The 15,228-nt window shown below is 28.3% G+C and overlaps 1 protein-coding gene across 1 annotated transcript; it reads right to left on the reverse strand.

Moving 5' to 3' along the window:
- Positions 1-3,415: 3,415 nt before the first annotated feature.
- Positions 3,416-4,917, reverse strand: LOC114382005 (ethylene-responsive transcription factor ERN2-like). The gene has a single exon (XM_028341237.1). It carries the CDS (start codon positions 4,782-4,784, stop codon positions 3,546-3,548), a length of 1,239 nt encoding a protein of 412 aa, XP_028197038.1. The 5' UTR covers positions 4,785-4,917; the 3' UTR covers positions 3,416-3,545.
- Between the last annotated feature and the right edge of the window lie 10,311 nt (positions 4,918-15,228).

Here is a 15,228-nt window from a genome sequence, read left to right on the forward strand (position 1 = left end):
CCTATCTATATAACAATATATAAAGATATTTTCAATTTTGGTGTATACAATTATTTTTCCTCATTTTATGCCTTTAAAAGAGGCATGTATCAAATATTTCTTTTATCTATATGTAATTCATGTTAAATATTTTTCTAGCCAAGTATCCAATGTTTTTGAAAACCGTCCATTTTTTAATTTTAAAAATATATCAATTAACAATAAACATTTTTAAAATCCACCTTCTTAAAAAAAAATATTTTTTAATTATGGGTCTTATCTTTCCTAACACCCAAACTACCACTTTTCTTCTCTATCTACTTATTCCAAATTCTTATCTCATTTGTTCCATTAACTTTCAAGTTTGTAGAAAGAAAATTAAGTTACCCAAAAATAATTTTCATCCAATAAATTCAAACCATAAGTAATCCAATTATTTTAATCTTCAGTTTCAAATGACTAAACGGGTTGGTAATACCAAATATTTTATACAAGTTTTGTCCATACAACTATTATTGTTAATTGATTTTTAACAATATTTTTTGAACACAAATGTTTGAATTAGAGTTATTGACTCAAATCTCATCATTTGTACACGAGAATAAAATAGAATAGAATAAAATTGAATTGTTCATGAGTCCATCCATAAAAATTGATATGTTAATTGAGTTTTAAGTAGAAAGAATAATATTTTACTATTATTTTTTATAAGTTTTGAAATGAAAAAAATTATACTTTTTTTCTATTTGTATAAATTTTCAAGTATAAGATTAAATCCAACCTATATACAACTAATTTTTTTTTTGTTTTTATCTATAAAATTTAACAAGTTTTTATGTATTGAGCTAATGTCTTATTTCATCAAAATTGTTAAAATATGTTTTACCTCAAATTCAAACCAAAATTATTATAATTATTCAATTATCATATTTTTATTTTTTTCAACTTGTACTTATGAGCTAATCAATTATTTTAGATTAATAAGTTTGGATAAAGAGATAAAATGAATAAATATTTTAACTTTATCACAAAAAAATGTAATATCAACATAAAAATACGGATACATAGATGCGACAAGTCAATAATATAGTTAATATTAATATTTTTTCATTAAAAGGATATAAACATATTAAATTAATTAGTGTAATAAAACACGGTGTGTAATAGAAATGCGGACACGGTATTTCTCCTAGTGATGATAACTGTGGTGATGCATTATGTTGATGTGAATTATTGCAACATTTTAGGAAGTTTTTCCCACTGTAGCCTATAGGAAAGAAAGAAAGCAAAATGTAAGCAGTGGGCCATTGACAGAAAACAAGACTACGTAAATCAATGAAAATAACTAATTTTTTTAGGCAAATTAGTGAATTTCAATTAATGATATCATAAATTTAAATTTTATTTTAAAAATATTCATAAAATTAAATTTTAAGTATTATATTTAATATCATTTCATAATTCAAAGGATAATTTTTCATCAATACACATGAGTTAGGAAAAAAAATTATACACTTGATAGTAATAATAATAATAATGTAAGTTTTGTATTATCATCTAATCACAAATACCTATATATGATATGTTTCTTAAATTTTATAATAATTATCTTTAATGTTATATAATAATTTATGATTAAATTAAAACATAAAATAGTTTTAAAATATATAATTATTAAACTCATATTGTTAATAGTCTAATGATCAATACAGCTGCTTGCTTAAAAATTGAATGAGTGTCTTGTTAATAGAATTTATAATAAATTAAGTATATAAAACGAAATGAACAATTATTTCATTAAAAAAATGAGTGCATGTTTCATGCGATTCCCTTCACATCATTTAGCATTATCCTTTACTTTGAATTAGAGATTCACGCAGAGTATCAGACCAAGAAAAATAATAATTAACTTGATGGATAAAATTAAAGGGTTGGATAATCAACATTCATGCTAGTAATTATTTAATAATTACACATTCTGTAATATTTTTATTTAAAAAATATAATCTCTGACAACTTATGTGAATATAATAGTTACTATCAGAAAATGAAAAAAAAAAAGAAAAAATAATCACTGATCGCATTACAAGCAACATCAGATATATAGCCATATGTTAGTTTATAACTAAGACAACATGGTTTGTACTATAGGCTTCCACGAGAAAGCAAAACATTATTATATCATTTTAGCATCATTTTTAATTATTAATGAGTAAGAAATGTTTGACTTGCCCTAGTCTTGTTTTGGTTTATTATGTTTCAATTAAATGTCTAGATATGTTAAGTCATTCGATCGAGCGAACTATTAAACTTGTAAAATATTTGATTAAATTCACTGGTTTAACAAAAAATAAAGAAACACAAAAATTCTCAATTATATAAATGAATCAATTTTAAATTTTATGAATTTGATATTAAAAGTTCACGTATAATTTCCAGGAATATATTTATTGAACAAAATTTGTAATTTAGATAAAAAAAAATAGACAAATAATATTTTACATTAAGCTAGTTCTTAATAAGTTATATTTTTGTGAACAGAGTTGTATTTTTTTTATATCTTTACATGATCTACCTGTTTTTACTTCACATTTTAACATTCACATTTACAATATACATTAAGCACATATTTTTATAAAGAAAGTTATAACTGAATTAAACAAATTAAACTCAAGTTCTACATCTTTTTAAACAAGTGAAGTTTAAACTTTAATTTCGATTCATTCAAATAAATGAGTCAATGTTTGAGCAACGTTTTTTTTTTCTTTACAGGTACTACTCTACTTCACGTAGTGATTGACCTATTTTTTTCTTCTTCTTCTTCTTAAAATAAAGTTGGGTCAAATACATTTAAAGTAATGCTATTAAAATGAAAGTAAACAACTTAATTTTTATAAAAGAAAAAGAGAGAAAAAGTAACTTAAAAACTAAATTGCTTTTAAAAATAAGTTACATAAGTGAATCTCCATTTCTCTCATTCAAAAACTAGTCCATGTGAAATAATGAAACAAAACATTTAATTTAAAAGAAACTTTTAAATTAAAATTATCAAACAACTTCTACTTTATTTTTAAGAGATCTTATAGTTAACTTTAAAGTAGCTAAAGCTAGCATAAATTTATTTGCACCCGTAGCATAATACACTAATATTTCTAAATTTTTAATAAATTAAGTGAATACTAGTTAATGGATCAGAAGACAATTGATATACTTGTATGTTGGCAAACATTGTAGAATGTTAATGATAAGAAAACTTTTCTTAAAATTATTGTGATGAAGGAAGATTTCTTTTTTTTCAATGCAGGTTTAAATTCAGTATCTACTGAGGTCTGTTTGAACTTGAATGAAATAAGAAAATAAGAACTTTGATGCAGGTTCAAATTATGAATGAAGTAAGAAAAACTTTAAATTCAATGTTACTCATTGATACTAGGAATTATGAATGAAATAAGAATTTAAATCATTTCAATTAGCAGAAGATATTACTTCATGCTTACTACAAAGTCTAATGTTACAATATAGTTGTGCTCAGCATAAATAATGTTACAGAAAATGAATGGATATTGCTAATTGAATGAACCGTTTTCTAGCAAGTTAACAAAGCAAATAGGAGGAAGATCAAGTGAATTCCAAAGCAACAGTTCCCCATCAACACTTGAAGAATCCATGTCAGGTGATGTTTGTTGGTGTTCTTCTTCCTGTCTCCTATCCATTGTTCCAATGTATTCTTTCTCCTCCTTGTTCTTCTCGAGTATGTTTTTGCTACAAGCCATTTGAAGGCTTGTTAATTGATCAGCTAGTCCTCTTCCCTTCATGTTCCCTGATTCAAGTTTCAACTTCAAGCATTCAGGTATTCCATTGAAGGCATAGAGAGAAGCTGAGAACTTCCTCTCATAAGTCATTCTCTTCATCACAGCTCTAAGCATTGAAGGCTCATCGCCATAGTTCTCATTCTCAGGCTCCACAGGCTCCTCCTCCATCTCTTCAGCCATCTCAAAGGGAGAGTAGTAACTAGGTGGAGCAATGTTGTCCAAAAACTTAAAATCATGAACATCCAAATTAGTGCTTTGCACACCCAAATCAGAGCCTTCTTCTTCACTATCCTCAACTCCTGAATTGCTGTCATTGCTTGAAGTCTGTGGTGTCACATTCCTGGATTTGTATTGCATATCAATTTTAGTCCCACCATCTTTTTCAGTTAAGCATGATTCAAAGCTACTAGTAATGTAGTCAATTTGTGCACTGTTGTTGATGAAGTCATTATTGCTTGTGCTATAATCTTCAGGGTCATTGAGGAAATCAGTGAATTGGTCAATTGAGAATTGTGTTGAACCTTCTCCATATGCACCAACTTGCTGATGCATTTGTTGGTGGTTGATGAGAAGTGAAGTGGAGGAGGACGAGGACGAGGAACAAGTGTTGTTGTTGTTCCTTTCTTTAAGCCTTTGAAGGAGGAGATTGGTGATCTTTGAGGAAAGAGCTGGACTTGTGGAGGATTGAGAACAAGGCCAGAAGTTAGTCCTTGTGTTGGTGCCACGAAGCAAGCAAGCAGCCTCATCATAGGCTCTTGCAGCTTCCTCAGCAGTGTCAAAAGTTCCCAGCCACACTCTTATCTTCTGAATGGTGTCTTTGATCTCAGCCACCCATCTACCTGATGGCCTTTGCCTTACACCAACAAACCTCTTCCTGGCTCTTTGCACTCCTCCAAGTGCTGCAGCTTGTTTCATCATCTCATCCCAACCCAAGGTTCCCTCACATAGGTCTCTCTCTTCCACGACTTCAGCAACCTTTCTCTTCCTTGCCATCTGTCCCTTTTGAGTTCTTTTTGTTTCTTGAATTGGTTAGGTTTATAGGGTGATTCTTTAAGGGAACTAAGCTTGGTTTTTTTGGTTAAACTTATAAGATGAGTATTAGAATTTAGAAGGCACTGAAGTTTGGTTGCTATGCTTTGGCTTAGCTGGTTTGTGCTTTTATATGTGGTTTAAGGAAGTGAGTGACCCTTGTCCCTTTGAACTTGTTGAGTTTTGGATCTGACCAGGTCACAATGATTAATTAGTTTCATATATTTGTTTCTTTATGATTTCGGCTTCTATATCCAAACATTTGGCGGTTTCTCAGGCATTGTAATTAGTGCAGCTTGTTTGACTTGGCCAAAGGGCACATAGATTTATTTCTCTTGTGAGATCTTATTTGAGAACTTGAGCATATTCTATACCAAGTGTAGTAGGACTGAATTGGTCATTACAATTTCATTTATTCTTTCCATGTGATCCAAACTTAGCTACAAAACTAAATTATTGTGATCTATGATGTTTCTTTAATTTCAATTTTCATTTTCTGCCCAAATTCTACCACTTTGTCCAAGGCAAGAAGTGAAATGTGAGACAGAGTTTCACACTCAGTTGCCAAGAAAAACACCAAGAAAAACAACCTGAGTAGCCAAAACCTATGGGCTATACTGAAGGAACTAGAATACTTAACAAGCTACAGTTAATGTTTGGATTTTACCTTAGTAGTTAGGTTTATATTTGATTACCCATAACTAGACTTGTTGGTAGTTTATGAACTTTTTCAACATATCCGTTCATATATGTTTGGTCTAGCCAATACAATGAGAGTGTAAAAAACAAAAGTACATTGAAGATATGGTAAGTTTAGGAAATCAAGTCTCTTAGATGCTTATTAACATTTTTTTTATGTAAGTTATGATGGAGAGTTAAAGACTAATCTTTGAGGTACAAAATTATTTAAGGGAATAATTTCTTTTAATAGATACTCTTTCATAAACATGATCCGAAAATCAAACTCTTGATAATATGCTTAAGGAATATAGTTATTTATCAATTATATCACATCATATTGATTCTTAGATACTTATTAACTAGCAAACAAAAAATATTTACTCAAATTATTAACAGTAATATGAGAAGTCTCCTTCGTCCCAAAACAATGTCCCTCATTATCTTTTATCAATCATAACCACACAAAAAAGCTAACTAATGTTTTGTGTTCGTCATTGATGATGAATGTCAAGCAATGTGATTCCCCTAATGCCCCACCATGGACATGATGCCAAGTCTAACCCACTTAAAATCTTAAAGAATGAGATTTTCTTCAAAAACTTTTTGTAATGTCGTCATCAAGCATTGATTGATCAATTATTTTTGTGATCATCTAATATTTTAATGTGAAAATCTTTTATGGGATTTTCGTCATGCAGCACTAGAGATGGTGACATTTCTAACTTAGGAATCATCTTGTGAAATATTATCGATTGATGCTCATAACATATATCAAACATCAAATGCAAATAAAGCAAAAACCATTGCTAATTTTACACATCTAATTTTGCATTTCTATAATGAAATTTAATTAGAATAGAATGTACTAACAGTTTTTTATATTGTCACTTAAGAATATAATTGTTATGAATAGCAAAATTGTAAAAAAAAATTGCTAAATTTTGTAATAATTACTTAAAAAGTCATAATTATATCTAACGTGATTTCTCATTAATTAATAATGTAAAAAAATTATACTGAATATATATTAAAATTAAATTTTTTTTAATAATTATTTTTAATTCTATTTTACCCTTTAAAGCTTGCATTTAATTGAAATATATTGATATATTAAATCATATATAGATTGTTATAATTAAGAATTATTAATTTTTATAATATAATAATTAGTTTAATTAAAAGTTGTGTTTGGAAAGGTTTCTAATTGATTGAAAATATTTTTTTATAATATATCAAAATTAAACTCTTAAAACTTGAGATTTTCATTAAGCTCAATTTTTTTTGTTCTCCATTTGGAATCATTTCATTTGCTTTGACTTTCTAGGAATCTAATATTGTCTTGATAAGAACAAACGATAAATGCTGAAGAAAAATACATGTAGTCTTATTATAATAATTAATAGTAATTAATTAAAATGAATGATGGTGACTTGTGAGAAAACGAATCGCACTGTGCCGTTACACTTGAAATTATACGCAAACCAATTTTTAAAAAAACGTTAAAATTACGTGAAGATGGGACAAACTTGGCCTTTTCGCTGTTTACTTGTGTTTATTTTATCATCACATTGATATTAACTAATATCTTGCCTTAAAAAAACTAATATCATTGCTTCCTGTTTACATTTTAATTCTTAATACCATTCTTAAGCCATCACCTAAAGCATCCTACAATATTTAAATTCATACAACAGAAGAAATTTTCCTAAGAACGAGTTTTAGAGTTTTCGTAATATCTTTAAGTAGAAAAAAAAAAAGTAGCTTCCGGCATAATAGGAAGAATTCGTCTAACAAGGAATTTGTTAGAAAGTCTTCATCTATTAAATGCATATTTGGTTTACTTGATAGAATTTAAAGATTTGACTAATTCACATATTTTCAATAACTTTTAATCAATATAAAAGAAAATGTTAAAAAAAATGCGTGCTCCTCTTTTAACCATGAGTTACCATAGGCGAGCTTATGTGCTAATAGTGGTTAAAGAATTTAAAAATCGAAACAAAAAATACTTTAAGTAATTGATGATTAAAACGAGTAAAAAACATGATGCATGTGATTCTTATTTTAAGGTTTAAATTTCTTTTTACAGCATGTTTGAATTTATGTCCGTCTATAATTAGCAGGCCTCAGCTTAAAGCTATGGTTCCTTACTTTGTGTCATTTTTTTTTGTTCATTTTGACATGATTTTATCAGATTATGAGCGTCTTGGAAACAAATTTAAACACACAAACACATTAAGAAACTCTCTTTGATCACAAATCATTTATAAAAATCCTTGTTTAGTACAATTTTTTTAATGAAAATCGATGGAATGCAATTGTAATTTACAATTTTCTTTTATCTCTTCGTGTGGTTATGCGAAGATTTCATGGGTCAATTTAGAAGTCATCTGTTTATTTTTTAAGCCAAAGAAATATACTTCATTCATGAGTTTCATTTTTCTTCAAATTGTAATCTTTTAATTGCTTTTAATGACTTATAATATTTGATATTCAGATTTCCAAAGCCAACCTCATTATGTTTTCTATAAAAAAAAAATTACTTCATTCATGAGCTTCATTTTAATACCTTTCTTTTTTCTTGAACACTTCTTGGACGATAAAAATGTATTCTCTAAAAGAAATACCAATTTCATTCATTCAATTTGCACTGAGTTTGCTAGAATCTGAAATTGTCTTAGTAGCAACCAATGTGCAAGTCAGAGGAAAAAACAAAAATATGAAAAAGAAAAAGGAAGACATATAATTGGAGAGTTTGTTTCCATCAACAACCAAAGGAGACAAAGTCCTTCATACAACGACAAATTTTGCCTTTATGTCCTTTATTCAAATTTTTCCTTTGATATTAACTAACATCGCTTTCTTTCTCTCCCTCTATATAATCATCCTTTTTTTTTATCCATAATATTGGATCACAAGTCTCATCACCAAAAAAGTGTATATGTCATATAATTATAAGAAAATAATTGAAGTTATAATTTTTCAGTTATTATTAACAACTTTCTCAAGAGTGAGCCTAGTTTTTTCTCTTATTTTTTTTATTTTTAATTATTAAAAATGAAGAACAAAACTAGCAGAATCAGGAATGCTTCATCTTGCGTACAAGAATGACTAATTATGAGCTGTTTAATTATTCTTTTTTTTAAAAAAATGAATAAAATATCCCATACAATAATCGCATATTAAGGATGACTTTTTTATGTTTCTGACGTAAAACTAAGTATATATTTACTAATAATTCATATGTTTTAAGAAGAGAGATTGATTATATTAAAAAAGATAAATAGTTATTTTTGTTTCTGAATGTATAAAATACTAATAAATTCATCTTTGTAAGATGAAAATTCAAATTTTAATGTCCAAAAGTGAAAAAAATAATATGATAAATTCATTCATCTGTTAACTTGTCAATAACCGTTAATGAAAAGGCCTATATGACATAAAGAGACAAAAATATTACAAAAATGATTGCTAATACGACTGCTGAGTAGATTTAATGACTGCTTAGTAGATTTAACCAAAATGTTAATAAGTTACTGTTGGACCAAAATGTTACTAAGTTATCATTGAACCAAAATGTCAGTAATTTTTCATTAGACCAAAATGTCTCTACGTTTCCATTAGACCAAAATGTCAGTAAGTCACCACCAAAATATTAGTAATTTTTTATTGGATCAAAACGTCAGTAATTTTTTTTGGACTAAAATGTCAGTATGTTTTCATTAGACTAATTTGTTAGACTCCAAATTTCATTTCATTTAAGGGTAAAATATGATTTAATCTTCATCTTCATCCTTTTTTTATCATTGCAAACATAATATTACAATAAATACGGAAAAAATAAGGAAACCAACATAATAATAAACATAATCTTGATTAATAAACATTTTTCTAAGGATTAATTTAATAGTTCTGCATTTTTGTTTGAGTTTTATATTTTGGATAAAGTACTATCACATTAGAAATTTCATAACAATAGATAGATTATACTTATTATTATATTTATTTTAATTTATGTTTGCTTCCCTATTTTTTTAAGTGTTTATTATAATGTTATACTTGAAGCGATAAAAAATAGAGAGAAAAGATGAAGATTAACTTATATTTTACCCTTAAATGAAATGGAAATTTGGATCTGACAAATTAGTCTAATGGAAACATATTGACATTTTAGTTTAAAAAAATGATTAACATTTTAGTCCAATGAAAATATACTGACATTTTGGTAAAAAAAAATTATTAACATTTTGATCCAATGAAAAATTATTGACATTTTAATCATCTAATGGTAACTTACTGACACATTTTGGTTCAATGGTACCAACGGAAGTTAACAGAAAGATTTGTTGTACTTGTTTTACTTTTCGAAAACTAAAATTTGAATTTTTATCTTTTGAAAATGAATTTATGAGCGTTCTACACATTCAAGAATAAAAAATATTATTTACTATATATAAAAAAAAAGAGATTGATTACAACTTTAAAAAAAATGAAATCATAAATCGCTGAATGAATATAAAATAAGCTACAGTTACATATATCAAAATTAAACCCTAAATTTAACTAAATGGTTAGAGGAAGATGCCATTGAACAACCTCGCCTTCTTCCACGTGGAAGCCTTTTAACGAATCAATTATTGTCTCCATTTTAGTAGAATTGTATTCAAACCTTGTCAAATTGACTAAGTTTCAAAAAAGTTTCTTATATAAGGGTGATGTCCAGAAAGATACAAACCTGACCTTTATGCTATATATTAACGTTTTAATTTTCCCTTTCAATCATGCCACAAAATAGTGATCAATTTGGGTGTTTGAGTGATTATTAATATTAAACTAATGCTAGTGCAACCGTCTCTTTATTTTTAATTTTTAATAGATTCATAAGCAATCCAACCCATATCCAGAATTAATAGTTTGACCCATATAATTTACATAAAATTAAATTATTTTTTTCTTTTGATTTATTATTAGTTTAATTTGATCCTCTAATTTTAAAAAATATTTAATTTAGTTCTTTAATTTTTTTGTTTAATTTAATTCTCTAATTTTTAAAATACATTTATTTTTTTAAAATGTACATTATATGATAATTTAAAATTATTTAGTGACGATTTTTTTAAACTGACACAAATTGTTACAATTTAGATTAAAAGACTATGTTGAATTGATTTAAAAAATTAGAGAGTTAAATTGAACTAAAAAAATTAAAACACTTAATTAAATCTAAAAAAATTAATTTAATCTTAATCATAAATCTTACCCAAAAAAATAAAAGCCACCCTACATATGCCAACCCCCACACACACATATAGGGTGACATTTATGATTATGTAAATTATATATATGCCTCAGCAAGTAATACTTTCTCCCCCACTAGGGTGGGTTTAGTTGGGTTTTGTGAAAATTAAGGTGCTTTAGAGTTTTAGGTTGCTTTAGGTATATAAAATGGAATTTATTTGAATATAATAAGTAAAAGATGTAACAATTTCCCCTTCAAAATGAAATGGCTCAGTGATGAGGCCTTGTCAAGTGTATCGGTTTGTTGCAAGTAACAAATTCAAATCGCCCTTCAATTCTTGAGATAACAATTTCCCCTTCCAACTCAATAGTTATATATTATTATAATTATAATAAATATATAGGTATATCTATAACAAGGGTAAATTTCACCCAAAAAGTATTTTCACAAAACATACCAACAGATGATTGGTTTAAGAAGTACATATTATCAAACAAAGTTTCAAATTCAAATTTTGTATGAAAAATATTTTTGACAACAATGTTTATCCCACAATATTGTGGATGTTCCTGGATTAAATAGGATTACCTCAAAGATGAATGCTGTCTAGAAAAATAAATAATAGTCAAATCAATAAATAATATTAACAAAATCTATATATCTATATATAATATTAAATCTCTTCTACTAGTTGTATGACATCTTTCTGTATTTTCCTTTTTAAAATTCCTTTAATTTATTTATTCACTTATTTTCATTAACCTTTCATTTATTTCATCTACATGTTTCTTTATATATATATTGCATCTATATGTTTCTTGATATTTTATTTTTTCAATCTTTTAAATTTGAGGGTTTCGTAGTTATTTTTTTTAAAATCAAATAAATAGCAATAAAAAGAAAATAGTTTTTAATAAATTAAAAAATCTCTTTTATATATAAGGTAGAGAATAATCTTAGTAGCAGCATATATGATATTAACAAAAACATGAAAAACAATAATAAAATGGTAAGACATGTATTGTTGAGGGGTCTACTTCGACCGACATATCAACGTAAGTGACAAGGCCCTTTATATACTGACAATTTTGCCTTTATGCAAATTATTTAGTTTCTATCATCTCTTTCACATAACTACCGCCACAAACAAGCATCAATCACCAAAATGTGTGCGTGACGTATGAAGAGTAAGAAAATAAAAAATTAAAATTTTATATTTTTATTTATTTAAAATTTTAAAATTTTAAATTCTTCATAAAAAATATCTAAATAATAAATTTTAAATTTAAATTCTTTAATAAATAATTTTCCTCGATTAAAATTATTTATCCAAACACACACAAAAACTATAGATTTTCAATTAATATTAATAAGTTGCAAAAATTTCTCCTTTGCGTGCTTCATTTTATATTCTCAATAGTTGAAACACTGCCAGCACAATAGAATATGCTTTCCCAGTTTCCCTTGCTTAGCAATGAATGGCGAATTAACAATTGTTTATTCACTTTTATATTGACTAGAAGAAAAATGTCAGATATAAATTTGACTGGATCTGCATGTGACTGACAGGCATGGTGATTGTTTCCCGGAGATGTTATTGTGCTATGCTCTTCTGCCACCTGGAAGCTATTTCGGATCAGTTGTCCCTGGAACAATATTGTTTTTCATACCTTATTATTCAAGTTTCTTACTAAATTAGTGTGTATGTGTTTAATTTTGAAGATAAAACTAAAAAAAAGAAATTTTTTAAATTAAAATAAAGTATAAGAAGTGTAAATTTTATACGAGACTCATAATTTTTTTTTTCTTTTTTATTCTCTCTCAATCAAACACATCCATGAGTTGGGTGGTCCACCATTTCCATATTCTTTACCATCTAATTGTCTATTTCAGAAACCAAAATGCTTATACTAAACTTGAAAATCTCTTAAATATTTTTTTTTTTGTCATTGATAATTGATTTTTAATTGGGATGTCAATTTGTACTGTAAACATGGATCCTCGCAAGAATTGTTCGGGTCCCGCAGACGAGAATCTTTTTCCCTCGAGGATGAGGATGAGGATAAATATTTTTCCGCAGAGACAAGAACGAGGATCATTCCCCCCACCCCGTGGGTCCCCAGTCTGAGGAAATTATAAAATTGCTAAGAAATTCTACTAAGTAACAACTCATTTCCCGTTAAAGCTCAAACCTTTAAATAAACTCATTCACTTCACTTCTCGCTCTAGACCGCGTCGCGTCGTTCACTTCTCCCCAAACCACACCATCTGATGCAATCCTCCCTAGGAAGGGACCAGTCACTAGAACCATGAACAAGAGGCTCCAAGAAGATTGAGCTAGAGCTGCTGAAGAAGACCCTAGGGTTCTCATGAACCTTAGGGTAGATTTCTGAGCCCATGGGTCAAGGTTGGGTCCAATTATCTTTGTACATATTAGACTAGGATGTCATTATATTTGGTCCTTGTATTTAGGGCTCCATATTGTAGATAGGGTACCCTAGAAATATAGGATTTTTTTGCCCTTGTATTTTAAGGCACCTAGACTAGTTTTTGTATAAGGGGTAATTTTGTAATTTCACATGCACTAAGTGGATATTTGATGTGTGTGGTTGGAAATAAATTTAATTGAATTGGTAAAAGCCCAATCCAATTAAATTTTAGAGGGGGAGGTGAGCATTTGCTTACTACACCCCATTGTCACATTATATAGTCACACTTTGTGCATGTCCTTCATGCTTTTCATGCCTTATGACACCTAAGCACACTTAGTGGAGAATCTTAGAATTGATCTTGGATTAGTGGGCTGAACCATAACTAAAATTCACTAATCATAATTAGTGAAATTTTGGCTCCAAAGTTTGGCTCCACAAATTCAATTTCAAATTCAAGTGAAATTTGAATTTCCCTCCAATTTTGTGTGACACTTAGACTATAAATAGAGGTCATGTGTGCATTTTTTTCAACTTTGATCATTTGAATATTAAAATTCAGATTTCAAAGCTCATTTAGAGCACAAAATTTTGTGCTCTTCTCTTCCTCTCCCTTCATTCATCTCCTTCTTCCTCCAAGCTCTTATCCATGGCCTCCTATGGTGGTGAGCTTCTTCTAGACTCATCTTCTCCTTGAAGTGGCGTCTCCTTTCTCTCTTCCTTTCTTCATTCCGCTGCCATTCATCTTCCAAGAAGCAAAGGAATCCATTGATGAAGAAGATCCTAGGCCTACAAGCTCCAATGGAGCTTGCATCACCATCACCACCCAGTCTTGTCACCACTCACGACCGATCACCTTAGAGTGTAAGTGTTGACTACTTTCTTTCGGTCAATGGATTTGTTTCCTACACATTACCTTCATTGCTTTTTTTTTTTTCCATGGTTTTGCTTGGTCATTTCGAAATTACATTTTACATTTGAAAGTTTTAATCTTCTATTTTCTTTGGGCATTTGGTTGCTTGGATTTCAGTTCAAACTCAAGTTTGCTTTCATGTTTTGATTGCCGAGACTTTATTTATTTCTTTGAAAGATCATTTTTTTTGTGAATTAATGGTCGTGAATGATATTACAAGTTATGTTAATGGTTCATCATTTACAATATATAATTTGGGGCTAAATTGTTCCCCTGTTTGTTTCTTGTCTTTTTTTGCCATAAGTTGTTACTTGCAGCAGAATGATGAGTGCAGTACACTGACAACAAAAGTTCATGTTTAGTTTCCCATTGATGATATCGAGGTAATGGATATATACTAATATACTATTAGTTTACTGACTTGCAACATTGGAGGATTGCTAACTTGCTGGTTGCTGAATTAGAGGACTTAGACTTGTTGGTTGCTGAGCTGGAGGGCTTAAGACTTGTTGATTGTTCAAAATATTGCAAAAAAATATTTGTAGTTTGAACTATTTGTATTATTATTGAACATTATGTTTGTATTATTTCAAATGAAACTTATTGTCCAAGTTTGTTTATTTGAGTTTAACATTATATGAATTATTTGAATTTGAATATTATGTTAATGAGATTTTTAAGTCTTTTTTAAATTTATTTATATTAGAATTTAAAATTATATATTTTTTTAAAAAATGTCCTCGCGGGGGACAGGGAGCGGAGAAGTACTCCCCCCTTCCCCGTCCTACCCCATTGACATTCATACTTTTTAACTATCGAATGATATCATGTGATTAATGAAATAAAACTTGATTGTTGTTGTATATTTATTCTCACTTTATGCTTTTTCCCTTACATAAAAAATAAAATTATAAATTTTAGTCATTACACATGTATATAAGTTAAGTTTTGGTCTGTGTCATTAATACTGTCATTAACGTGGTTAATGGTGTCACCGTTAATATTGCTAACAAAATTTCTAATAGTGTAAAATTGCTACAATTTTTTTTAGTCTAAAACATCACACAAAATTTCCACTAAGAGAGACCTCGATTTGCCTAGAACTATTGTGTTTTTTGTCATCTATTGCATTCTCAAGTGCCTCAT

This window comes from Glycine soja, chromosome 13 (assembly GCF_004193775.1).
Source record: "Glycine soja cultivar W05 chromosome 13, ASM419377v2, whole genome shotgun sequence".
NCBI lineage: Eukaryota > Viridiplantae > Streptophyta > Magnoliopsida > Fabales > Fabaceae > Glycine > Glycine soja.